The sequence below is a fragment of the Ovis canadensis genome, chromosome 11, assembly GCF_042477335.2.
Source record: "Ovis canadensis isolate MfBH-ARS-UI-01 breed Bighorn chromosome 11, ARS-UI_OviCan_v2, whole genome shotgun sequence".
Classification (NCBI taxonomy): Eukaryota; Metazoa; Chordata; class Mammalia; order Artiodactyla; family Bovidae; genus Ovis; species Ovis canadensis.
Window position 1 is genome coordinate 31,660,078 of NC_091255.1, and position 27,048 is coordinate 31,687,125.

At 55.9% G+C, this 27,048-nt stretch overlaps 1 protein-coding gene and 1 long non-coding RNA gene across 3 annotated transcripts in view; one reads left to right on the forward strand and one right to left on the reverse strand.

Moving 5' to 3' along the window:
- SMG6 (SMG6 nonsense mediated mRNA decay factor) overlaps positions 1–27,048 on the reverse strand; it is a 200,378-nt gene that overhangs the window by 5,110 nt on the left and 168,220 nt on the right. For both annotated transcript variants that reach the window (XM_069603023.1, XM_069603024.1), the window contains exons 14-17: positions 16,968–17,144; positions 13,147–13,293; positions 3,158–3,311; positions 77–288 (exon numbers count right to left, since the gene is read on the reverse strand). In XM_069603023.1, the coding sequence (XP_069459124.1) occupies positions 77–288; positions 3,158–3,311; positions 13,147–13,293; positions 16,968–17,144 (690 nt within the window). The remainder of the gene's footprint in view (positions 1–76; positions 289–3,157; positions 3,312–13,146; positions 13,294–16,967; positions 17,145–27,048) is intronic.
- Positions 8,312–16,767, forward strand: LOC138447358 (uncharacterized). The gene is made up of 2 exons (XR_011259805.1): positions 8,312–8,530; positions 15,659–16,767. It is a non-coding gene; the product is annotated as an uncharacterized lncRNA (long non-coding RNA).

The window sequence follows — 27,048 nt, forward strand, 5'->3', positions numbered from 1 at the left end:
TGCCTTGAGCCCCTCCCTCCCAGGGCGCCTGTTCTGAAGGCTGGCTCAAGTGCTCCCGTTTTGCCCTGGGTCTCACCAGCTGGCCAGTGATGTCCTCGCTGCGGAAGGCGATGGATTCGAGTTCATTGCCACGGCTGGTCAGGGCCCGCAGGCAAGAGTCCCGACTCTCGAATCTCCGCTCGAGGAACTCAATGGACTTCCGGGCCTTTTCCTGTACCACGCGGGCATAGCCCCCGGCCCGGTGGTCTGTCTCCTGCCCCTTGGCTAGGCCGTCCAGCTCATTGATCACTGAGGAGACACAGTCCCACAAGGAATCAGCCTCAACAATCATGTCTGTCTTGTCTGTCTGCGCCCGAGGCCTTGCTTTCGCAGGCAACTTCTACCCGACCCCGGAGGCCACGTGGCCCCACAGGAGTCTTCCCATGAAACTGGGGGCCCTTGGCGGGCAAGAATGCCCTTGATGTTCCAAGTGTTCTCTCCTTTTTCTGCCTCTTCCCCTGGGCCCCACCCTTCTCCTGGGAGGGATTTACAGGGATTTTCTGGAGCTGCTGTATTCAGAGGAAGAAACCTGGCCCCTCCATCACATTCCTCAGTTATAGAATCAAATCAAGAGGGTCCCTCAGGAAAGGCAAGGGTATGCAGCAGCTAGAGGGAGAGGGGCACCCTCCCTCATCCACCCGGGCCCCCAGCTGTTCTATGCCTGTCCTTGGCAGAGCGCGAGGAGGTCACGGGGTGGGAAGTGGGGTCACGGCCTCACATGCAGGGACCCTGCTAGTCCCCTGAACCATCCCCTTGGCACTTTGACCTCCTCTGATACTGCACGTGTGTGTGTGTGTGTGTGTGTGTGTGTGTGTCTGCCTGCCTATGTGTCTGGGACACGGCTTCATTTTCTGGTGAAGATTCTTTCCAAAATTCCAGCCAAGAGCCTGAGGTCAAGTGGGAAATATGCACTCCTTGGGGGCTCCGGGGAGAGTTTGGGGTCTGAGGCCTCTCCTCAGCAGTGATTCATGGCTCGGGGAGTCGGCGTGAGCATGCTGTTCCATGGTGAGCCTGGCACTCACTGTCTGGGTATTCAGAGACACTTTCTGGAAAGGGCCCATGTGGGAAGACGAACACACACACACACACACCACCACCCCACCCCCCCCCCCCCCCATGCCTTCAGCAACCTGAAGCTGCAGCGTCCACACGATGTATGGCTGAGGTTGCGGAGTAGTGGTGGCTGAGTGTATGGTACACCAAACAGAACATCAAACGTGAAAAACTAGTATTCTATCCCAAAATCTGCTTTCCTGCTTCCAAACTAAACAGGCTTCAAAGGGGAAGCTTGTTTGTGCTTCTGCACCAGGCGGGGCTTCTTGATGCTGGGGTCAGGCCTAAGGAGCATGGAGCAGGTTAAAGAGCACAAGAGACAAGCGGGGAGGCTGTCAGCTTAACCCTCTGTGCCCTGGGCACAGGGCAGGGGCCCGCTCTCCTGTGACAGAGCTGGCATTTCCCGGCGCCCCTGAGGGCTGACTATTCTATAGCTGCCATCTCCTCTGGGCCCCCTTATATATTTGCTCCCTTCCCACATAATCTGGCTTCCCCCACTGGCCCGTAAGCTCACCAAGGCCAAGGGCTGCAGCTCTGCCTTTCATGGGCGACCTTGGGAACAAGGAGACAGAGCACATGGTGGGCCCCATCGGTGCTGGTGACCAAGAACTCGTCGGGCTGGGGTGGTGTCTGAGGCTCCTTCCAAGACTTAGGTGAACAGCCTGAGACGTGGCCGCCTCTCAATTACCCCATTTCCTGACCATCCAGCAAAGAGCACCCAATTCACTTTCTTACTCCTGAAAATCTCCTGGGCAGGAGGGCACAGGGACTTGCTCTCCTGAAAGCTGCCCAACCCGGGACCCAGTGAGGGCAGAGGGGTGGCTCCAACAACACGAGGGTCTGGCTTGGCCCTGGGGAGACAAGCTGCTCTACTTCTGAAGAACAGAAAACCTTCCTGTGGGTCTCAGGGCCTGGGCTGAAGAGGCTCTGGCCAGGCCACATGGGGAGGGGGAAGGAAGACAGGGAGGGTGGAGGCGGGCCGAGGGCCGCTTCAGTGCCAACATTCTCAGGTGGTGCTAACGTGTTTCCCACAACCCCCCAGGGTTCTACAGCCTCTGCAGGGGCGGATGTTTCCTGCCCTTTGTTTCCACCCTCATCTGGCACTAAGACACTGGGGACTGGGAGGGAAGGCCCAATGGAACATCTTGGCATGGATGTCAGAGGTGGCTTGGCAGGCAGACGGCCAGTCTGGCAGACCGTCTAGAGGCCAGGGCTTCCAAACTTGCTCCAAGTGGCTGCTGAGAGGGGACGTTAAGCAGCCCTAGCTTCCCAGTCGTCTTCCAGACCCCCTCCCTCCAGAGGACAGCTCTCGGCGCTAGCGGCTGTATGAGTTGTACAGACAGAAGCCCGGGGCCCCTCCTGAAGCCGACCCACCACAGGGCTCTGAGAACCAGGGGTGCCTTAGACAGTCCCTGGAGATGGCCCAGCTGGGCTCCTTTGGCCTGAGGGTGGAAGTGCGCGAGCCGGCCCTGAGACGATGACCCTGTACCAGCAAACAGCGACCAGACAGTGGTGAGGGCCCAAGTGGCAGGAATCCACAGGCGGGAGCCACGGGCTTGTGCTGGAGGGCCTCCATCGGCCTGGCCTTAGGGTGACACTGGCCAGAATAACGCTACCTCGAACCAACAGAATGATCGTGAAAAGCTACGAGCCCATCAGACCAAAGGCATCTAACCACTTCAAAATCCTCCCAGCCTCCCTGCCAGACCACCCAGCAGCACTGCCGTTATCTGCCAGGGCTGAGTGTTTACCAATAACGGGAACCAGCTTTGCTGTTTTACTGCGAGCTTTATAAGGATAAAAACAAGGGCTGGGCTTGGGCAGCCTCTGGTTGCTGGGACACAGGAGTCCATTTGCTCAAGCAGTTTAAGCCACGGATCAGCCATAATAATTCGAACTGCTTTGATTATTAAACAGTCTCCCTTGCCCCACGCATTCCCGACTTCCCTGCAAATCCTGTCTTACACACACGGCGGGGCTCTGCCTGCTGGGCCCCCGGGCTGCGGCGCGTGCGCGCAGAGGGGCCTCGCTGCGCATGTGCAGGGCGGGCCCGGCCCTGACTCACCGATGAGGGGCACTACCAGGATGTAGTTCCTGCTTTCCAGCAGCTGCGCCAGGCTGGCCAGGTGGTCAATGAAGCCGTTGGTGTCTGGTACGAGGAACAAGGGTCTGATCTCGAGCTCCATCTGCCTCACGTGACTCTGGTCCTCCAGGACAGCCTACGGGGACACAGAGTGGTGGATGAGCACGCCAGTGCCGGGCAAGCCCGGGCCCTGACTCTTCCGTGTGCATCAGCACCCTGCCCCCTCAGCCTCAACCCCTGCTCCAGAGGGACAGCCAGCCCCCCGTGGGGCTGGCCCAAGACAAACCCACGGAGACCAAAGGCTTGGGGAACAAGGTGTGACTAAAACCCCACGTGGGACTGAGAAGGGACCCTGATGGCATTCAAAATAAAGGGGCTCTGAAAGGAAGACCTGGGGCTAAAAATCAACAAGGCGCAGGAGAGTGGCTTCACACACGTTACTGAGAATACAGGAGGTACTTCTTAATCTAGATACTTTAGACACACACATATACTCAGACAGAATTTGTCATTTCCACTTACTTCACTGTGTAGTTAAGAAAGAAAGAAAGAAAGAAAAAGAACCACCTCAAAACCTATGCAAAAAAAAGTGATGCTGACAACTAATAATTGACACCACTGTCTCCCAGAGTGGCAGGAGTCCACAGAGAGGGACAGATGACATCCCAAGTCACATGTCTGTAGAGAATGCCGTCTGGACTGACGAGAATGAAGACCGTCTTCCCCCGAGCAGCCGGGTGCTCCCTACGCAGGGGTCGTCTGTGTTCCGCCCGTGCTGCTTTGCCACAACTCTGCACAATCTATACTGCTTGTTTACTTGGTGTTTTTCTTTAGATGGACTTCAAGTCAACTCGCTTTTGTGGCTCAGCAAATAATATACGTGGTATCGGGAGTCTGAGCGCCCAGGCATGTTTACCAGTTCAAGCTGAATTTCCGCAGTAAGGAGTCAGCGTGTCTCCTACGCATCACTAAAAAAACCCCTCGGGCAGTACCAGTGGTCTGGGCAGCACACCTCGGAAAGCTCATGGCCTGGAGCTTGTCAGTCTTACATGTTCCCATCTTTCAGGGTCGCTTCCAAACCCATTTGGAAAAGCCCAGCTTTCTCAAGTCTGACAGGGCACGTGTGGCGGAGACCCTGGGAGATAGGCTCTGGGTCCACCTGTCACTAGGGGCCTGGTCACTCTCCGGCTGCTTCGTCTTCTGGGGACCATGGCCAGGAAGCAAGCTGGTTTGTGGGCATCTGCCCAGACCCCGTGCCCCCAAGTGTGGAGCTGGAGGACACCACACCAAGCCTGGCAGGGGCCCGGTGCGCAAGTCCCAGCCCTGCCCTGCCCTCCTGTGGCCTCCTGCCACACACCAACTTGCAGGCACACAGACACGAGCCCCGAGCAGGGGAGGAGATGTGCGTGCCAACTGAGATGGGGCCCATGGGCTGGGCCCTGGCCACTAACAGTCAGTGAGGAAGGTGTTCAGGTTTCGCTGGCAGTGACACTAAAACTGAAAGGGCATGCCTCCGAACGCCGGGGGTGGCGCCTCTGTGACCTGCTGGGGACCTTTCCCTTTGAGTAAGTCGCTGCTGCCACTGCCACCAGAGCTGGTGGAAGGCACAGGGCGCCGGCGGGCATGAGAAATGTGGCCCAGGGGCTTGCCTGCAGTCTCCTGCGGCTCTCACTTGGGGAGGGAAAGCACCTGGCCTGCGGGCCACCTTCCCAGGAACCCGGGTCCCCGGCCCTCGCCCTGGGGCTGCCAGCCAGTGGGTGACACACATTCCATCGAACTCAGCCTGGGCATTTTAAAAATATTACTTCTCAGTGTGAGTGAGTCGACACAGAACATGTGTGATGGCGTGGGTATTTTGTGAGGACAAGAAACGGTCCCCGCTCAAGCTCAGCAAACACCCCAGCCTCTCCTCATGGGTGGGGCTCCAGCCTCTGCTCCTGTCACCCCTCTTCCCAGGTCTCAGGGCTCTCTAGCTGCCTTTCCACTGCCAGGAACGTGCTCTTGGTGTCCCGGGCCCCCAGACCTTTGTCTTTCTCGGTGAGAAGCGGCAGGATGAGCCCCCTTGTCGGGTTTGCCTGAGGATGACATCTCTGCCGCTGCCTCCCCTGCATAGACCCGTCACGTCTTAGTTTTCCTGCCTCCAGAAGTGACCCTCTGGCCCTCAGGCTGACCCTAAGGAAGTGGCACTGGCTGCCCTTTCTACCCTGTGGGAACAATGAGCTCCCAAGACCTTGGAACAGCCTTCCTCACCGGGGGGGCCCTTAGGCCAGGTGGCTGAGGGAGGCGGGGGGCTGAGCCTGCTTGGGTGTTTTGATGACAGGACGGAAGAAAAATCTAGGCACAAGGTCCAGGGAAGCGTGCGCCGTCTGAGTTCCTTGAGTGCTGGCTCAGGGCCAGAAAGGTGAACGGAGGCCACGGCGTCGTGGGGAGGTGGCAGCCTGGCTGGGTCCCCGGGGTGGGTGGGACCGAGCTGCTGAGGGTGGTCGGGGCTGTGCTGCCACTATCCGGTCCCGGGGACACCCGCGGACAACTTCCCTTAACCTGGTTTCTGCCCAGTGACTCACCGCACCACTGCTTCCTGTTCCCCACATGCCCTCCTGGGTCTCAGGAGATTCGATGAAGCTGCTCCCCCTTCTTTTGGGGATACCAGTAGGCCTCTGGGGGGGGGTCATGCCTGGGTCATGACACTAGCCCAGCCCCCTTAAGAGAATTCAGACGAGGAAGGATTGGGAATCGCAGGCCCTTGTCTGTGGGTGTCGGTGTTTCCGGTCCTCTGAGTGGCGCTGTGTGTGTGTGTGTGTGTGTGTTTAGCATTTGCCCTCCCAACTTTTCCAGATTTTACCCGTCAGATTCCTGGCAGCTGTGCACGGCGCCTGTGCCGGCCGTCACGTCCCACTCTGATCCCTGGGTCGCACGGTGAGAGAAGGACACAGGATGCGCAGGGAGTGAAAAAGTGATGTCGGTGGGGCGAGTGCCAAGTCCCCACTCAGAGCCATGGGACGCTCGGGGAGAGGGGAAGCATGCTGTCGCGGAGTTCAGAGGCCGGTAGTGAGATTTATTTTTGTTTGTATGAGCAAAAAGCTGCAGAAGCCTCTGGTGGGGGTGAGGGGGGCGCAACTGGAATGCTGTGATTCAGACAGACTGGCCCTGGCCCGGAGTCAAGTGTGCTGACCCGGAAGGAGAGGTCCTTAGGAACCCTTCTCGTTGCGGCGAAGGCTGGGCCGCAGTGGTCCTCTGATGCAGAGCTGGGAACCCTAGGGAAAGCGTGGACATGCTGGATCAGACCAGGGGTGACAGGGACCATGAAGTCATCCAGTGTGAAGAAGGAAAGAAGTTAACTGTGTCTGAAGGCACTCAGTAACTGACTTTCTCTCAAGCCCAGAGGCACCCTGGCGCAGGCTAGTGGGGACCTGGGAGGGGGCTGGTCCACAGCGACATCTGAGGAGGAAGCTACAGGGCCTGGGTCCCCAAGAAGGGCTCCTTCACAGGTTAAGTTCCTCCTTCGATGTGCTGGGGATGACTGGGGGAGGCTGACCTTTTTATAAAGTTGAGACACTGAGAGTTACAAATAAAGGCACCGCCGTTAGTTCACACGGGAGTCGTGGAACTGGAGGAGCTCGGGTCACAGAGCAGCGCCAGGTCAAGAGCAGGCCTTCCTTCTGCTCAGGGCTCCACAGGGACTGCAGCCACAGGCTGATGGGACTGTTGATCCCTGGGCCTCTCTGGCCAGACCAATGTCTTCACCAGAAATGAGAAGTGTGGTAACACAACGAATTTCCACGCTCATCCTGTGTCTGAAAGTATCTAGCTAGATGCCTGATATTAGTAACAGCCAATTTCAGTTTCCATTCTTCCTGCCCAACTCCATTTTTCACCTTTTATATATCCAGTGGGGGTGACTATCTGGGGCAGCCACTAGGGAGCAGAGCTGGGGATGGCGAGGCGGTGGACTGCTGATCTCTGTTATGAGATTCACGGTGCTCTTTTTCCTTTAACTAAAGTTATATGGAGTATTTAACTATTTAAAGTTAAGTGGAGGTATTTAAAAAAAATTTAAAAACCTGGAAAAATGGGAATGAAATATAAACTAGGAAAAGCTGGTGAGATAACCACCGGCATTGCAGGCAGACATTCTTGTTTTTGGGGACACACTGTGCAACATGTGGGGTCTTAGTCCCCCAACCAGGGGCTGAACCCACGCCCTCTGCAGTGGGAGCTTCCAGTCTTATCCACTGGCATTCCTTTCTGAGCTGCAGAAATCCATGGGTGCAGATACTGCATCTGCTCCACAAAGCAGCCTGGGTCACTGGCTTCCCTTAGCATCTTCATTGCAGGGGGGTTGCTCATGGGAACATTTCTGCTTAGGATCCCTTCTCTGGATATTCAGAGTCGGTACCACAGAGCTTAACATATACTTGCTGTCTTTTTCAAGGTTATAATTATGATGACTTGCCTGCTACTTCTTGCTGCCCTTTCAATGGACAGGGAGTGGCAGGGCCAAGCATGCCAACCCTGGGCTTGCTCCAAGCAGCAGCCCAAGGGTATTTTGGCCGAAAAGCCTGACCTCTCTCAGGATGACAGCCCCCTGTGGATGCTGCCGGAGCCAGAGAGGTGCGAGTGGCTGAAGCGAGCTCTGGGATGGGCGTTTGCCCAGCTCCACGGGCTGCTGTGCCTTCCTGTCCTGGCGTGAACGTGCCCCTGGCCGGGTAGTGCGCTGGCTCCCGCCCCGTCTCCGACAGTTAGGAGCCAGGGCTGAGTGTCCGCCTTCCGCTGGATTCCATACAGGTGTGGGGGCTCTGTGTATGCCCCATTGTTCCACAGCGCCGCCCCCCGCAGCTGGGTGGCAGTGTGAATGGGCTGCAGCTATATTTAGCATGAAACTCCTGGGGCCGTCACAAAGGAATGACCGCATCTTCAGGAGGGTGGGTGGGCGGGAAGGGGACAGGGGAGCAAAGCTATTTTCAGAACACATGTCATTGCTGGCTACGGAGCAAGGCTGTGGCCATAACGCCGAGGGAAACAATAGCTGTGGCCAGAGGAAGAGCCTGTTATGTTTCAGGTGGGATGTTTGCAACTGCTCAGGAAACCTGACCCCGCCCGACAGCAGCACAAATCACAGCAGAGCCTCGTGGAGGCAGAGAGGAGGCGGGGGATTCACAGGGCCAGGGTGAGGTGCCAAGAGGCCACGCCTCGAGCCCGGAGGAGGATTTTCAGCGACTGCTGTGCCCTGGGGGCCTGGTTAGGAATGAAACACTTCTGACCAATTTCCCAGACAAACCAGGCTCCCTGCTTTGGTCTCTGACACCTCCCGAGAAGGGCAATGCGAACAAAAGGAACTCGGCAGAAGGCAGCAAGGTGGGCACAAGCAGGGCAAGATGCAGAGCCGCCTCGGGCAGTGGGCGAAGGCTGGGCTGAACCGAGAAGGCGGTCTCGAAGCCTTCCCTGGGTGGGCGGACTTGGCCCCCAGCGCCCAGGGCCCGGCCTGGGTGCTGAGGCTCCAGCTGCACAGGTCCTGAGAGCTGCCCACACCCCTTTCCTGACCTCCAGCCGGCCCCACTCACCAGCCTCTGTGCAACGCCGGAAGCGGGGAGGGACAGGCTGCGGAGGAGGCCAGGCCTCGCCTCCCCCCATCCCGCAGCTGAGCGCAGGCCCAGGGGTCTAGGTGGGAGCGGGGGAAGAGGGGGTGTGGCTCTGGCCCCAGATCTCAGTTGGACTTTACAGCCAGCATGGGGGCCGGGAGGGTTTTTTCCAACCCCATCTTCATATCCCCTTCCCCAAACATGTGTGGTTCCTGTTTTGCTGCATCTGTAAAAGGCGCTGGGAGCTGGGGACCTGCCTTACACCTCTTGGTTAACACCCCTGGAGACGGAGGGGGTTCGGAGCCGTGTAATTTACAGCCCATCTCCCCGATCTTAATTCACCCGATGCTCCTCTCTTCCTTATTGTATTAGTGTGACCAGGTACCTGCCAACAATAATGGCCTCTCCAGCTAGGAGCCTCTCCCCCACTCCCAGGACAATTTATACCTTTTCCTTGGGATTTTCCCCCCTTAAATTAAACAAAAAGAGGAAAAATAAGAAAAGGTTAACGTGGGTTTGGAGCGCTGCAGCCCCGTAGTTCTGGGCAGGGAGCCAATGGCCTGAGGGCACACACATGTGTGTGCTCTCCCAGAAGGGCCTTCACCGGCCCTGTTTTACAGCCACCTCGGCACAGACTCCAGGGTTCACGCATATGGCCAGACAGATGTGTCTGGCTTACGTTCAAGGCTGGAAAATGAAGAATTATGGAAGTGAAGGGCCCCGGGCATTAAAGGGGGGCGGGGAGAAGGGAAGGGGGGAATTTTTTCTCTGCTGAGAAATCCTCCTGTGGCCGTGAGGCTGGAGGAAGAGGGCTGACAGGAGGCAGGCCGCCAGCAGCGGCGCATGTGGGGCCTGCTCTTAAAGGGGCCCTAGCCGCCCGGCCTGACAGCCCGCAGCAGGCCCTTGGTGCCTGGACCCGAGCATCCTGCTCCGAGGGAGCTGGACGGGCTCCCCAGGCAGCAGCGGCCACAGGCACCAGAAGTCAAGTCCCGCATGGGACCGCTGTCAGGTACTGCTCGTCACTGGGGAGGCCGGGCTGTCCACAGCGCTCGGGACAAGGCCAGGTCCCCTCGGCACGTGCTCCTCCAGCGGCCAGCACTCCCCTTTGGTAACAGGGCTCGCTCCCACGACACATCACTGACCTCCGTGCCAGTGGACACTCTGGGGCGGGACTTCCTTGGTTCGCCTCCATGTACCCTGGTAACCAGCCTGGTAGGTGCTCAGCACTGCTTACCACACTGAGCGGAAGACGCAGGACCTGATTCCAAGGAGTTCATGGTGCAGCGGGGGAACAAACCCAGCAATAAGTGTAATCTGAGACACGATATACATTTCACAAGTGAAGTATAAATCAGTGCCACAGGAGCACTTAACAGAGAGGTGAATTCCTCCTGGGGGGAGTCGGGGAAGGCTTCACTGGGGAGATGGGGTTTCGCCTGGGGACTGAGGGAAGAATAGAATTTCAACAGGTAATAGGAAATGTGGAGCAGAAAAAAGGGTACTTGGGCTTGAGGGAGCAGCAGGAACCAAGATGTGAGCGTGGGGAAGGGGAGCGCCGTCTGGGGATGGTGGGCGGAAGGAGGGTTGGCGCTGTCCAGGCAGCGGGGCCGGAGTGTCTGGATGGACGGGCACTTCGCGTGCACTCTTTCTGAGGGAGGTGCTGTCACCACTTTTGTCTGACAGGTGAGAAAACGGGCTCAAGGAAGTCAAAGCATTTGTCCAACATCCTACAGCTTGTGAGGGCTCACGGGGAATGGGAGAAGAGGCTGGGAAAACAGACTGGGAACAGCCTCAGATGCCACAGTAAGGAATTCAACCTTATTAGGCAAGCAAAGGTGCTGACGATTCCTGGGCAGGGGAGTGGCGCTTTTGGGAAGGGAACGATGAAACTGTATAATGATGCACTGCAGGCAGTGAGCCTGGCTCACAGACCCGGTCCCACAACTTCAGGAGCTGCCATTCACAGACTCCAAGGTAAACAGGACCCCGTCAGACTTGTGCCGTGCAGGGCTGCTGGCTCCAATCTAGCCAATCCCTGGGCTAAAGCAGCAGCTGTGGCGATGGGAATGGAGAGGAGAGGAGGGCATGAACGAGTGAACAGACAGGATCTGATACGAAATCAGACATAAGGGGGCGTTCCTGGTGGCTCAGTGGTAAAGAATTTGTCTGCCAGTACAGGGGACACAGGTTCAATCCTTGGGCCGGGAAGATCCCACATACTGTGGAGCAATTAAGCCCGTGCACCACAGCCACTGAGTCTGTGCTCTAGAGCCCGGGAGCCGCAGCCACTAAGCCCATGTGCCACCACTACGAAAGCCTGCATGCCCGAGAGCCCATGCTCTGCAACAGTGAGAAATCCATGCATCACAACTAGAGAGCAGCCCCCACTCGCTGCAACTAGAGGAAAAACCTGTGCAGCAATGAATACCCAACACAGCCAAATATAAATAAATGAATAAAAATAAAAAATAAAAGAAGCAGACATGAGGGCGTAGAAGCCAGTGAGGAGCTTTAAGATGATGCTCTCAGACTTCCTTGATAGTTCAGTGGTTAAGAATCTACCTGCCAAAGCAGGGGACATGGGTGTGATCCCTGATTCAGGAAGATCTCACATGTTGCGGGGCAACTAAGCCTGTGAACCAAAACTACTGAGCCTTGCCCTAGAGCCTGTGCTCTGAGACGAGAGAAGCTACTGCAAGGAGAAACCTGAGTACCACAGTGAAGAGCAGACCCCACTCGCCACAACTAGAGAAAGCCCAAACTCAGCAGCGAAGACCCAGCACAGCCAAAAAGTAACAATAAATAATTAAAATAAAAAAAAAAGATGAAGCTCTTTTTGGTATCATTCATGCACCCACTGAACAAAAATATCTGCTGAGTGTCAACTCTGCATGCTAAGACTAAGAAGTAAGAGAAAGGAAGGAGAAGAGCAAGTGAAGACCGATGGTTTAGAAGCCCAGGAGGTTGGTGTGGTCAACAGACAGAATATGAAGGTCCTTGTGAGCTGTAGAGAGGTGGCTTCAGGGCCCAAAGCCACAGGGAACTCAAGCGTGATGAAGAACCAACAAAGACAAGTACTTGCGGACCTCTGATACAATCGACTCTATGACTGTTGGGGTGAGAGTCAAGAAATAGAGGTGGTGGTATCGAGACAACTTTTGGGATGACTGATGGTGAGGAAGAAAAGAGCTTCAGTTCAGGAAGACAGACATCCTGAGGATGAAGCTCTGAGGGCCAGGACAGAGGTTTACAGAGATCACGAAAAGAGGGAGGCAGTGGCCATACCACCGTGACGGTGATGCTGTAGAGGTACCACACGCTTAACTCCAACTGGCCGACTAGTACACACATGCCTAAAGGCCCACGGATCCCAACAGACAGAGCTCTTCCCAGGGCAGGGCTCTGTCCAGTGGACCATCAGTCTGCTGTCAGCCCTCGGTATGCCACGAGCACACCCTATATGCCACGCGCTGTGCTGGGGCCTGACGTGCACCAGCTCCTGCAGGCCTCACGGCCATTCCATGAGGGAGGTGCTGTCACTACTTTCACTGTGCAAATGAGGAAACTGGTTCCGAGAAGTTAAACCATGTGCCCAAGACACATGGTTGGTGAGTGGTGGAGCCCAGCCTGATCAGGTCGGCCTGACCACACGCACTACGCTCCATGCCAAAGGCCAGAGGTGGGTGAAGAGAGGGCTGAAGACAGACATCCCTGAAGAGGACTGGCGCTTCCCCACGTGTGCAGCTAGTCTTAAAGCAGGAGCGCGGCTGGCCCTTCCCCGTCTGCCCTGACAGATAAGAGGAATAGGTAAGAGGAAGTGAGCTTACAGCACAAGAGCTGGACCTGGGAGAACCATAAGGAAAAGTCTGCGAGCACGGACAGCATGGGTCCACGAGAGGCCCGCTGATGTGAGAATCCTGGTGTGGAGATGGAGTAGTTTCTCTCTGAAGGGTTTAGCGTGTCCTATCCAGAGGGGCGCGGCTATTACAGTGGGAATACATGCACGCAGACTGTCGCCATGACACCGGCTCACCCCCGAGAACAGGTGTTCTCAATAGACAACCCTGGTTTCTCCAGGAGTGTCTGCACAAGGCTCAGGGGAACTGGGAAACCCCCGAAACTATGTGAAAGGTCAGGTCTGTGCGGCATCACAGATCATCACAGGGGGAGGAGCTTTCAGCAGATTCTTGGGGAAGAACCTGACCCTGCCTTGGATCCCAGGAGGAGGGGGACTGCAGGCGCCGAACCAGAATTGAGCAGCAGAGGAAGAACACAGGTGGTGGAACCAGTCAGGTCCCAGCGAGAGTGTCCTGCTCACCCCCACCCCCACCTCCCCTGGGCCCTGGGCAGACCACCACCCACCCCAGAACCGCGTGCCTGGCCGGGCCCCACCTGGATCTTCTCCTGGCGACGCTGCTGCTCCGCTATCTTCCTGGCCAGAGCCAGCTTCTTGGCCCGAAGTTCCCTGATGTCATCCTCGCCCCCGCTGCCTTCGGCCTCCGAGTCTTCCTCAAAGTCTTCAATCACCACGTCCTCCTCCTTCGGTGGGGGTGCAAGTCAGGAGAGAGAGGAGACCGTGAGCCCACAGCACTGACCAGACCCACCCTTTGGTCCCTCCCGCATCTCAGCTCAGGCTTCTCGACCATTCCCTGCACAGGGCCCCATGGTGTGTGCTCCCCTCAGCCTGGGGAAGTGTCACGTATTCCCCTGGCTCTCCTGTGCACTCCAGGGTCCTCCTCTTGCACACTCATAGATCCACACTGTATCTACTTCCATGCCTATAGTCACAGCCCTTTCTTCTTTGCACATACTCCAAACGTCAAACTTTGGGCCTATTTTCATTTTGAAACTCACCAAAGGGGGAAACGACAGAGAAAGTTAAACCACCCAACTGAAGTGTAATTCATTCCAACGATCTGATAGGAATCACTCTGGCCCACAGCTGGGAGCTGGGCGTGGACGCGCCCTCGCCCCAGACGGCGTCAGGGAGCAGATGCTGCAGCTCAGCGGACCTTGCCCTGGTTTCTTTTTAAGACCACAGGCTGGCGGTGTGAGGGCTGGGGGCCCCATGACAGGAATTCACATGACACGACCTTGCACAGCTGCCCTCCAGAGGCCGGGACAGACTGGGAGAAGGCGGGCTAGCTCAAGGAGTCTCCTGCCAGGCTGGAGGCGCCTTCCCCAGGGATGGCACCTCCCTGCTCGCAGCCTCGGCTCTTAGAGGCCACTACTCCCCGGGTGGTCCTGGGCTCCACTTCTCACTCCCTCACTCTTGGCCTTGGTCAGTGGAGAACATGCAGCTGCCCGAGAGAGCTCCCTTGGAGGGACAGCGTTAGCACTGGTAACGGGGTGGTTGAGCAGAAGATTCCTGGGTCTGAATGATGACTGGATGGTAATAATGATGATGATTATGACAGTAACAGCTGTCATTTACTGAGTGCTTACTATGAAGCCAGGTACCTGGCTAAGCATGTTTCACGTATTAATAACTCATTTAATACAACAGCCTGTGAATGGATGCTATCATCACCCCTAGTTAATAAAATGAACAAATAGAGGTCTAGAGAGTTAAACAATTTGCTCAGGGTCACGCGGTGAGCAAGCGGCAGACCAGGGATTCAACCCTCAGTGAGACTGATTCCAAAGTCTGCACTCCTACCAATGACCCCCAGAGGTGCAGGTGCAGCCCCAGACCTAGATGGAGCTCAAGGCCAGCTTCAGCAGCCCAGCTGAGCTCCCGAAGGCCCATAGGGATCCTGCTCAACACAGGCTACCCTTTCCTCCAACTGCCCGTTGCAGTGGCATTCCGATGGACACGCTTTGCGGAAAGTGGTTAGCAGTGTGTGTCAGTGGGTAGGCAGTGCCTTGTCTTAGGAGGAGAATCGAGGGGTGGGGGGTTAGGTGTGTCGGCAGCATCCTTAAGGAGACGGGCTCTGTTCTGCTCGTGAAGAATGATGTCTGAATAAATAGCACCCCCTTCCTCTCCTGATCACCTTAAGTGACTCAGTCTTACAGGGTAGAGAGGGACGGGATCTCAGGATGGGGCCACTAACCTAAGAGGTCTCAGGGGTCTGGGGTGCCGTCTGCAGCCACTACTCATCTGACAATCTGCAGGCTCCCGCAGTGTCACCCACTTCCAGAGTGGCCCAGGGCTTGGGAAGGAGGAAGGCTCTCTCTGCACACTTACTTCCTGTCTTAGGGGTTAACCTGGACGGGGTGAGTGGAGTCAGGTCCCTGGCCGGTCTGTGGGAGACACTGCCCTTGCCTGCTCTGATCAGTGATACACAGGGTTATCATGGGGCTCGCGCTGAGCCTGACTGAGGTCAAAAGAGGGTCAGCGAGGCTTGTCTGAGGTTGGCTCAGCTCTCACACCAAACGAGGAAGTGCAGGGTTGTGAAATTACACAGACCAGGGTAAGCAGGGTTTCCCAGGGGCCACTAACACAAAGGAACCCAGGAGGCTCGTGGGAAAAGGAAGAAGTGGGCAGCACGGTGTGGGTCACAACCTTTGTCTGGTCAAGAGGCCTTGGAAGGAGGGAGACAAGTGTGACACAGCCGAGATCTGGGGCCAGGAGCTGGACTGCTCCTTGCGAGAGGGGAAGAGCCCCTGCCCCTGGGCTCGCCTGCCGCCCTGGATCTGGTCCTGCAGGCTCCTGGGGCCCAAGGACATCTCCTGCAGTACCCTGGAGAGCTACCTTGCTCACCTTCTACTGCCTGCCTCAGCCTTAAAACATGGCTGAGAGAGCCTACTGCGGCGCTACCCCGCCCAGGAAGCCTGGCTGGCACCCAGAGCTTGGGTGGCACTGCTCTGCCCTGCCCAGAGCCTGGACACCCTGGTGGCTTTAGCAAGCCCACTGGCTCCTCCCATACTGACAGCTCATTCCTTCCCGTTATTCCCTGCCCAGGTTTCATCTGGAGGGCCTGGAATCATGGGCTCAGCTTCATCCCTGGAACCACCTCTCGCCTGGAAGCGGAGCCCTGTGTCATCAGGGGTGGGGTGGGGTTCTCCAGCTATTCCAATGAAGCCCATCCAAGACTGTGCTGCTCTGAAGACTCTGAAGCAAAGGTGGCCACTCTATCACTGCCTCAGATCACCAGCGGCAGCTTCCAGCTGACATCTGGCTTCCCGGGCCTGCTGCTGATTTCATTCCCGAACCCCGCCCTGCTCCACCGGGCGCTGGAGACCGCCGCAGGCCAAATGACTGTGCTGGCCGACGGCTGACCTGGCCTCTGGCTGCAGTTGCTTCCGTCCCCTCCTTGAGTCCCACGTTCCTTCCCACCTAAGCCCCCTCTGCCTCTTAACACTGGCGGGGTGGGGGGCAAAGAGGAGGGAAGAGATGAGCATCAGGCAAAGCGGGCTCTGTGTGCACCCTCAGCAGACAGTCATCCACCCCAGACACGCAGCAGGGCAGCGGGCAGTGGCAGTAAACGCACGCACGCACCCACAGTGCCCCACCTCACAGCCACTCACCACCCACAGATGGCGGGGCAGCTGGCAGCAGTGTTCAGCTTAAGCTGACACACAGACCCCCTGCGCACAGAACCGCAGTAACAGTCAGCCCCAGAAAGAAACCTCACGCACGGTGAGGTGAACACCAGTGGGGTCTGGCAGGGGTGGGCACTCGGGCTGGTGCACACACATACATGCACACACACCCTGTCTGGAGTGAGTGAGGCGAGGGCTACAGGAACAACCAAGGGCAAACAAGCAAGAGGAGCATTCCTTAATCACATCAGGATGTGCAGGAGGGAGGGCGGGAGGCAGCGAGGGAGGGGGCGATTTTCCACACGGGGCCAGCAATGTCAGCTCTTCCTGTACGTGTGCTGGAGACTGCAGTTCGGGCCTGTGCTGTGCCGGGCTCCACACATCCATAAACTTGATCCTCGGCCTGAACCCTAACACTCCCCACCCCCCCGACCCCCTTCCCTAAGCCTCCAGAGCTGCACATTATTAAACTCCTTCTTCCCTCCCTTCTCCTCCAATGCAACATTAAAAAGAAGCATCTGGAACTCGTAGCAGAGCGAGATGGAGGCACTGGGGGACTGGCAGGAAGGGGCACCAGCAGAGTGCACTCTTGAGGAGCCGGCTGGTCACGTCGGCATCACCACTGCTCTGGGTGGTTATAAATAGCCAGGGGTCAATGCTGAACCCTGGGCAGCGCAGGGCTGGGGGGAGCCGTCCCTTGGCCACAGCGGGCTCTCCCCGCATTGTACCTCATCTTCCAGTTGTTTTCCCTCTTGGCTTCCCATTTCCTTTCCCATGGTGTCTGGGACGGGTGCCACTGACACATATTTTCCACCCTTGAATGCCAGCAGAGGCTCTTCTTGTCCACAAAGGGCTTCCAGAAAATACTTCAGCACTGTGACCCTTTTGCAGTCGGCTGCAATAACCTACGGGGCGAGAGAGAGAGAAGAAAAATAACACTTTCTAAAAGGGAAGGTGAGAGACGTTGACTGGAGGCTTAGGGGCACCCGAGAAATGTGTCATCTGCGTGGTGGGGGTACGCGGGGACAGTGAATGGGAGCGTGTGTGCGTGAGATGAGGCCAAAGGCCAAGATCCTTGAGTTACCACCGTCTCCCCTCAGGTCATCTTTAGGGTAGCGGACAACCCCAGCACCAATGACCGCTGTCCTCTGGGGGTGTGCCTCTCTCTGACTTAGGTCCTGATGTGGTATCTAGCTGGACAGAGGAGGGGTGGCGGGTAAGACGCCGACGGTCACAGAACTCGCAGTCCTGGCACTCTCACTGCCCCTCTCCATTCTGCTCCCAGCTCCACTCTCGCCAGACTCCTGAGGGGAGAACTTCCGGCCTGAGTGAGAAATGGATGATGAGGGCTTTCTTGGCTGTTTCATTTCGGGTTTCCCGACAGGTTCCTGCCCCATCTAAGAGCTTCTCGTGCTCAAGAGACGGGTCCGGCAGGAAACTGTTGTCAGGAGAAGGGAGACAGGCGAAGCAGGTGGGAGCAGGCTGTTCCACCAAGCCCTGCTCCTCCAGGGGTTTGGGCTGTCCCGCTCCCATGTGGCCACATCAGCACACAAGCCAGTGCTGTCAGAGAGGCTGGGGCTGATTTAGCTGAAATGAAATCAGTGTCTTGAGCAATCATCACATTTGTAAGTGGCTGAGATAAAGTTTCCATAGTCACCCTGCCTGGGGTCCTTCTGTGAAATCTGCAAGCCCACCTGCTTTGCACCTTCTCGTGCCCTTTCCTTCCTCCCTGGCCTCTGGCGTCCTCTCCTCCCTTCTGGGAGGGCACTCACCAAGGGAGGAGAGGGGACCCATTGGATCTGGAGCTCACAAGTAGTGAAGGCCATTCCCACAAGGAAACTCTGCAGTGGCCAAATATGCTGCAGGGCGGCAGCCCTCCATGACCATGACTCCGGCTCCCCACCTGCCACCAACCCCATGCCTCCCATCCCATCACGTGACAGGGACTGCCCTGGCTGCTTCGCACAGTGGGGTAACTAACCTGCAGACTGTCTTAGACTGTTTGCTCAGTGGTGCACAGGTGTCTTTGTTATCACCCTTGCCTGGGTAACAACCCCCAACCCCCTGGTGGCAGAGATTACATCTCACACTTCCCTGGCAAGGGGCGCCGGGGACAAGCAGGGCACTTGGGAGGCGCATGGGAAGGGCTGAGAGGTGCAGGGAAGCCTGGCTGGGTACCAGAGGGAGAGATGAAGCAGGCATGACCCAAGTCCGCCAGGAGCCGGGGGAGACGAGCACCACTCCGGCAGCTGGGTGGCCGCGGGAGGCTGACTGCACACGGCTGTCAGCCCTGAGCCGTGTGCCTCCATCATTGGCCATGTCTCAGCCTGGATGGAAGCCTAGGATGGAGGCACATGGCTCAGGACCGACAGCGCCTGGTGCTGGCCCCACCAACGGCCTGGGCAGCAACTGAGGCCTGAATCGCAGGCTGAATACCTCGACCACCTGGGAGGCTGGCCTGAAAGGTGCTCAGCCACCCGGGAACGGCTGAGGGAAGCATAGCTGTCATGAGCTTGGGGTGCCTAGTCCTGTGCTTCCAGAGAGGGAAGAAGTGCATGCCGAGCCAGGGCAGGTCACCATGGGTTCCATCGCGTGTCTTCACACATGGGATGAGGAAGGCTAGAAATACAGAAGCAGGGGCTAAGAGGCATTAAAGAACAGAGCTGAAATGAGTAATAGCCTGGCAGCCAGCACGCACAGCGGCCTCCCTGCATCCCCAGCCTCTCACTTGCAGAGGAAACTTCTGCATTTCCACAAGACTGCCAGTTTCCTCTCTGTGGTCTAATTTTAACCACCTTGTCGTTACAGTGTGTGTCAGCCACCTGACCCCACTGTGACCTCTGACCTTCTGCCCCAGCTACTGCTCGCACTATGGAGAGTTATGTAACGGAGCCAGGACTTTCCTTTTCAGCGTGAGGCTGCTGTCACCGAATGGAGAGGAGGTGGGGTGAAGGCGTGAGAGGACAGAGGCAGCACCTGACGGTGGTCCTTGGCATCACCCTGGGATGAGGGGTACAGCGGCGCTCCTGCTGAGTGTGCAGCTGAAGTCTGCCCAGGAGACGAGAGTGTGCCCTGGTGGGGTGTGTGCTGACAGGCAAGCCGGACAATTCCTGCAGTTAGGGCATGGGCCAGAGGGCACACCGAGCGGCTGGGGAACAAAGCAGGATTCCTGGCCAAGAGGGAGGAAGGCCACAGTGGTGGACGTGGGGCTCCTGGAGATGGGGATTTCCAGGGACGCAGACACCCTGAGCCGGCCCATGGCACATCCTTAGAGGATCGTGGGGAGCGGTCATCTGTGTGGACACACACACAAGCAGCGTCGCCTCCTTTCCCTAGCCCCTGCTCCACCACCTGCCCCCATTTTAGTTTTCACTCTGTTTGGAAGGAACCTGGCTTCCGGGGGATTCTGTCTGCTGTGCCCATCAGTTCCTCCCTGAGGGCAAAGGAACTCCTGGATGATTCTCAAAGGAGCTCTGGTCCAAGGGGGTCTCTAAGTGGGGTATAGAAAAGAATTCTGCAAGTTTGGAGAGAGAAAAGTCACCCAGCCTTTTGGAAGGGTGTTCTCGCCTTCGTGATCCAACTATGGGGGAGAAGAGCCACGGCTGTACAGTCTCCTTAGGTTTCAGAGTGCACTGCGGAGGTAGGGAGTGGGGCTGGAGCGATTAAGGAGCTGGGAACTCTGAGAGGCAGGAAGTCCAGGGCTTGTCCAGGGGCCCATAGACACCTTCAGCCTCCAGCCCACTGGCCTGTCTGCTGAAGCCTTCTGCTTTCAGGTGGGAGGGACCAGCCCAGCAGGGTATGTTCCTCCTATACAAAGCCTCCAGCACTTGAGTTGGGCAAGAAAAGTTTAAATGTGTATAAAAAGGGCTGTCACAACAGAAGCCCTTTAAACCACCCACAAAGAGCCAACTCCAAGGCGAGCTTTGTCTGGCCAAGGAGGATTTCCTGGTAGGAGAGGGGTTAAAGTTGGGCTCCCCGCTCAGAAAGGAAGGAGCCCAGATGCAGCCTATGACATAATCCCCACAATAGCTCTGTTTGTGAGTACATTTTTCCATTCTGTATCAATGAAAAACAGAGAATGTATGTGGTATGTACATTGTAGCTCTGGGCAAATTCTAGATTCTCTAGAGGAGAAAGATCTGGGCTGTTAACAGGTGGGGCTGGACCAGGGATGGAGGCAAGGAAAAGGCCTGGTGGCCAGGAAACACCCAGGGAACCTAAGACCTGGGGAACCTGAGACCTGCACCTTCCTAGGGACAGTCATCGTCTTCCTCGAGGGACTCGTGGTGCAGAAGACTACGAGGAACTCCAAAGTTACTGGACAAAATGCCTCTCATGTCTCACTCCAGTCAGCTCGAAAGGAGCCTGGGGCTCTCAACAGAAGCCACCGCCATGGGAAGCCTGCACACCACAAGGAAGAGGAGCCCCCACTGGCCGCAACGAAGACCCAGCACAACCAAAAATAAATAAAATTTAAAAAGAGAGAAGGAAAGGAAACTGGGGCTCTGGGTCAGGGAAGGGTTCAAAGAAGGGCACCCAGAGAAAGCCCCTTCCCCTCCCCTGAAGGCCGTCTGGGGCAGCGTGCCCTGCCGGTGGGAACTGAAACCTCAAGCTTCAGGGCTCCAGCTATCACCCGGGTCAGGTCCACACGCAAAGAACCCAGCAGAAAGGAAAACTGAAAGTGAGATGTGGCTGGGCGATATGGGAGCCTGGCCTGTCCCGGGCTCAGTCCCTTCGAGAGAGATAATGTGAGCGTGCATGTGGTGAGCGGAGGCTGGTGCCCGGAGGAAGCAGAGGTCTTGAGGAAAGCAGGAAGAAACCGCCAGGGTAAAGAGAGAAGAGGGAAGGCAGTCTGGGGCATATCTTGGGTGGGGTGGTGGATGAGCAGAGAACCAACAGTGTTCTCTGAAAACCGGTGGGTGTCCATGGCCACGTGGCAGAGCATCAGCGCAGCCTGTGCAGAGATGCCTTGAAGAAACAGAAAAAGAGATCTAAGCTGTCTTATGGAAGGCGGTGGAGGGAGAGGGAGCGACGGGGAACTGAGCCGCAGGTACCACAGATGCATGTTAAGTCGTGAGACTTAACACCAGCCAGGGAAGAGGAGGAGGGGTCAGAGAGCTGAACCAGGCCTCTGGATGCCAGCTCCCCGGAATGAGGGACTTGCTGCATCTTTACTGGGCCCCCATTTTCTCCAGACAGGCCTCCTGGAAGGCACAGACACTGGAGCGGCTGGCTACATTTTGCAAAACTTCTTTTTCTAAACTTTCGGTTTGGGGTGGTCAGAATTTAAACTTGCTCTATCAGCCAGTTCTTTTTTTTTTTTTTTACTGGTTTTAAAAAGTCTTGCTTGCTACTGCTCCTCTGGTTACAGAGAAAAATCACACGGATTTTCCCCTACAAACTCAAGTTTACAGGTTATTTTTCTTGTTTCTCTAAATGGAGCCAATTACTTTCACATTTGTTGAAACCTTCAATCAAACTTTATAGCTTGTTAATTTCACAGAATGTCCTTAGAGCAAATAAGATACAGACAGAAAAGTGAAGTCTTGCTGAGATTATTAAGAAATTTTAACATAGCCTATAAATCCACGACCAAGGCTGGTAAAACACAGGCCCGCCCGGCTGGCTGCTGAGGTCAATTAGCAATGGGTTAATTATCATCTTTAATGAGCCAAGCCTGCATGATTGGCTACAAGAAACTGAACTCAGACTACAGTGTTTTCACAAACTGAGAACCTCTAGTGATACACGACACATCCTCACGGGAGACCGAAGGGTGGGTTGGTTATCCTGGAAGGATGATTCTATAGCGGCCAAGGGTGTGTCAGCCTGAGAAGGGGTCTGCCAGTGAAAGTTCAGACACAGGGAATCCTCTGGAGCTGGGGGCCAGAGGAAAGGGGTTATTCATGTTCCTAGGGGAGGGAAGCTGGCTTTGAGGATGCACAATCCCTCTGAAGGCCGAGGCAGCTGCTCACGATGAGACGGAAACAGACACTCCCAGCCCAGCTGAATCAGGACGAATGGGTACTGACTGCACTGTGAGAGAGGGTCACAGGTCAGAGGGGAGAGGAGGGAAGAACCTGGCAGGTGCTAAATGACAAAGTGGACAAGGAGAGAATGTCTGGGTCCTTGTGCCAGACATGGATCCTGACGAGCCCCGGGTATCCTGTCCCAGGGCCTCCACGTGGTCAGCGGGTCACTTGCTCCCCATCCCTGCTGCAGCAGGGCCCCACGGCTTCCAGCACAGGCCTGGCCCTCAGTCTCCTTTAATCCCAGTGTCCAGACTCAGCCAGCCCTGGTGCTATGGTTGGTCTGCGCCAGCTGAGGGGTCGACAGGTCACAAGGCGAAATGCTCACAATCATCGGGCAAACCCACCCCCCAGCAGCCACACCATTCCACGCGTCTGGTCCCAACAGCTGTGTTTTCTTCTTCGTGAAGGCAATGCGGGCCGTTACCAATCAGCTGGCAAGGCACAGATGCCTGTTCAGAGTGAATGGCAGCCAGCTAGCCCCACTCACACCTCCCCAACCCCGCACTGGCCTTAAGTTTCCTAGAGAGGGGTGGGTGGGAACTGGCAAATGGTCAGGTGGGAAGACTTGGTAAGTGTGGGGGAGACGGAGATTATGTTCACACTGGGAGGAGAGGTGGGAGAACAGAAGTGGAGCAGACACTGGTGGCAAGAAGGTAAGTACAGAAGGAAAAACAGGCCCATTTTGGGAAGAGACAAGTTGAGGTTATACAGCAGCTTGGTCAAGAGCCTGGGCTTCATAGTTGGAGGTCTAAATTCAAGTGCTGATGGACACTTTCTAGCTGTGTGTCCTTAGGCAAGTTACTCAATGTCTCTGAGCCCTGGCTCAAAGCTGTTTAAGAGAGATAACGCATCTCAAGTATCCAGCAAGGTGCCTGGGCTCAGAAAGTGCTAAATACATGAGTGGCTGTTATGCTTTTTCTTCTGTGCTGCCCTGCTCTGCTCAGAGGCAGGAGGGGGACTCTGTCTGACACCACGGAGACATGTGGAAGCCAGGCTCAGAGGTAAGGGCACACGGCCCAGGGCTGAGGGGAAAGGCCCTGGAATGCTTACCTGGGTGCTGGGAACACCCAGGTAAGCTGCTGGAACAGTTTATTTTGAGCTAAGGTATTGGATCCAGGTGACTGGACAAGGCACTTGGTGGAGGGAAGGGCCAGCCTTTCTGCAGTGGCCCCTTTCCTGCTGTCTATAAGGACTCACCACAGACCTGTGTGCGTTCTGTAGGACTCCAGAGGGGCCCCCAGGGCCAGGGCTTTAGGGCAAGCGTGGCACTAACACACATCACAAGTGAGGCCCTGTGGTGAATCTCAGCTGCCTTAGCCCCCTGACCCCTCCTACTGGGGTGTGGCTGGCAGATCTGCCTCTGTTACTGGCACCCTCCTTGCACGAGGCAAGCTGCATCCCTGCTCCAGGTCTCTCGACATGAGAGAAACAATCTCTACCCACCTTAATTTCCTGAGCTTGGACATTCTAAACAAAGCGAGAGAGGAGTCCTGGCTCTCCTGGGTAGAGGACAGCTGGCTCTTCTTGAACTGTTCCCTCGTGGAAAGAAACTACCTTTTTCTTTTTTCCCCTGGAGCTCTAAGCTCTGACTGTATGAGCAACGTGCATTCTCAACAGTGAGCGCGTTGCAGGGAGCAAGCTATAGGCAGCAGTAGCTCGGGCTGCAGTCCAATCGGCTTCCCCTGCAGAGGCTCTGAGAGCAGCCACCCGCACTGGCAGGGGCTGGGCGGATACTGGCACTGCCAACACAAGCCTTTCAGGTCTGGCTGGCTTCAGCTGCTCTGAAACCTGGAGCTCTGGCGCTGGGGCCCTCACTCACTGAACCAGCAGGGGAGGCTACAAGCTCAGCCCCTGGGGAGGAAAGGCCTGAGTCTGTCTCAGTCTGCAAATATCCACATGTAGTCGGCTTCTACACTGCTGGTTAGTTCTGGGCCAGGAGCACGGTATCTGGAGCTCTGGTCGCCCTGAGCCACCTGCCTCTTTGCTTTCCAGACAGCCAGCATCAGGAGGCCGCCCCTTGGGTTCGTGTGCAGGCTCCATCACCCAGTTTGCTTCTGGTTTTATTTATGTGTGTGGGGATGAATGCTGAGACCTGCAGCATTCAACACACCCAATCACCACTCAGCTCCACAGATGCTTAGTAAGTGTCTACTGCGTGCACGAGGCCCCATTCTAGACCATGAGGATTCAGCAGAAGGGGGTGGGGCACATTCAGAGCAGGTGAATTAAGCTCCCAGGAGAGAGATACCCGCCCCACCAATGACTAACAGCACCCAAAAGGGCAGAATTCTCATTTCTCTTCTTCTCCTTCAAGGGAAGAGGAAGCCCGGGGAGAAGCAAAGCCCTTCGTAGAGACTGGGCACACGCTCCTTTATCCCTTTTAGGTGGAGAGAGCCTGAAGAAGTCAGGAGGGAGAAATCCCTTGGGCTCAGCCTTGGCACCAGGTGAAATCCCCGTCTCTCTCAACACTCCCCACAGTCCATGCGAGGTCTCCCTACCAGACGTCTCTTCGCTCCCCCCTCACTGTTTCTCCCTAACCCCCAACTCCAGGTACCCCTGTTCAACATTCCTTTGCATGCCATTTGCCCCCTGGTACCTCTGAGACTAAAGACTACTCCCCAAACTGCCTCGACCTACAGGCCTTTACTTCCATGCAATCAATTCATTCCCTCACCTTCCTTTAAGTGTGATACAAACTCTTTCTTTTCAAAGAGTTATTGTCCAGCCTGCCAGCCCACTGCCCACACATGTTCCCTAAGGCTCTGCTATGTGACAGGAATCATGCCAGGCATTTTGGGCAAGAAGAGAATAAGGCAGGACTTCCCGGGAGGTCCAGTGGCTAGGACTCCACATTCCCAATGCAGGGGGCCCAGGTTCGACCCCTGGTCAGGGAACTAGATCCCACATGCTGCAACTAAAGATACTGCATGCCATAAAGAAGACGAAGATCCCGAGTGCCACAACTAAGACCCAGGGGAGTCAGATAAGTAAATATTAAAAAACCCAAAACCATGCATGGTTAAAAAAAGACAGAACAAGTCAGATGCAGTCCGTGACTTCGCAGAGCTTTCAGGCCACAGAGGGATCCGACAGTAACCTGGCACTGACCTCTTCCACATCCCCAGAAGCCCCTCCAGCACCTACAGGCTAGGCCTCCACGTCCTCCGCCTCTTCTCCAACAGCACGGGGAGCCCTCCACACCTGTACTGATGCCGCAAAGTGAGCTAGCAGTCACTCAGAGCCTCCCTGGAACCCCCGCTACGTCTCCCAGCGAGCCAACCCTTTCCTGTCTATGCCGGGTGCAGAGGACTCAAGATCCTCTTAAAACCATTATCGCTTCATGCTGAAGACATATATAAGTAATTTTTCTTATGGCCTACTTAACAGATTCTTTTTCCTATTAACTCTCAGTCCTGAACATGCTGTGTGAGAGGCCCATTACTGTTCTCAGCCTACAAGGGGGTTCACTCCCTTCTAGGGAACCTATTCCCCCTTTGGACTGTTCTCACTGGTGGAAATGTCTATCCCTCTCAAGCCCAGATCTGCCTCCCTGTGCTTCCAGTTCTGTTCTGTGGGGCCACGACAAAGTTCTTAACTCTGCTTCTGTCTGACTGGCCTCCAATTTTTTTGAAGTCTGCTCTGTTACACCTTCTCTAGGCTAAACAGTCCCACTTCCTTCCACTGCTCCTCACTTCAACCGTCTCCTCAACATCCTGGGGATTCTCTCACTAAGACTTTCACGGAGACGAGTGTCTCCTGCAGGGAGTGCCCAAGTGCGGCCTGGCAGCAGAGAACAGAACACACAGCTCCTCCCTGCTCTATCCTGGACACCTCAACTCTGCGAATTGGCAGAAAAAGCACGTGTTCTGCTGTTCACCGCTTTGCCCTAGTGACACATTGTGAGCTTTTAATCAACAAATCCCCAAAGTGTTTTCACACATGTGGCTAAATAATATCTCCCCCCACTGAGTGCAAGCCCTCCACTAACTATTTCCCTTTATCACATTCCTTCACTGAGGCCTCCCCACACTATAAAAACCCCATTATTCAGTATTGTCCTGCACACTACTTGCTGTGTGTGCTGACTTTCTGGATAAAGTAGGATTTTAGATTTATTCCTATTGGATTTCGTGTCATTATTTACTTCTTCCATTGGAGCCTATCAAGTTCTCTTTGGGTCCTTCCTTCGTTTGTCATCTGAGAATGTCACCTTCCTTCTCAAGTTCGTGACATCCATAAATTTCATCTGTTTATGCTTCACAGTATCTTTCTCCCATTAGGCTATCCTGTTTTCTCTTAAGGAAGGCTCTTGAGGACAGGCATGTAATCTGTACGTATGTGTGTGTGTGTGTCTATGTGTGTATATGTGTGTGTGTATTTAAAGAAAAATCTATCTGCTGCATCTAATATGCACCATGGGTGGTCGGACAATGTGGATGGCTGACTGTGGGAGGCTGACGGCAACTCCAGGTGCCATCGTGGCCGTGGGCACAGGGGTGCCGGCCACACTGTATAACCATGAATCACGCTCCTTGTGCTGCACAACGGGACACCTTGGACAGACTCAGTGATGCTCCTTTCTGCGGTGGGTAGTGCTCCCAAGGAGATTCAGGCTCCATAAGGAATGATGCTCTCTTTTGACAGGCTACCTACGGAGTTTCTAGTTTGAAAGAAGATACCATGAGAAGCCAAGCTCTGGGCACGTCCTGCCTTGTCCTCACTGCAGGCTGCTGCCCCAGGGCAAGGTACAACACACCTCAGCGAGAGGTGAGAATCA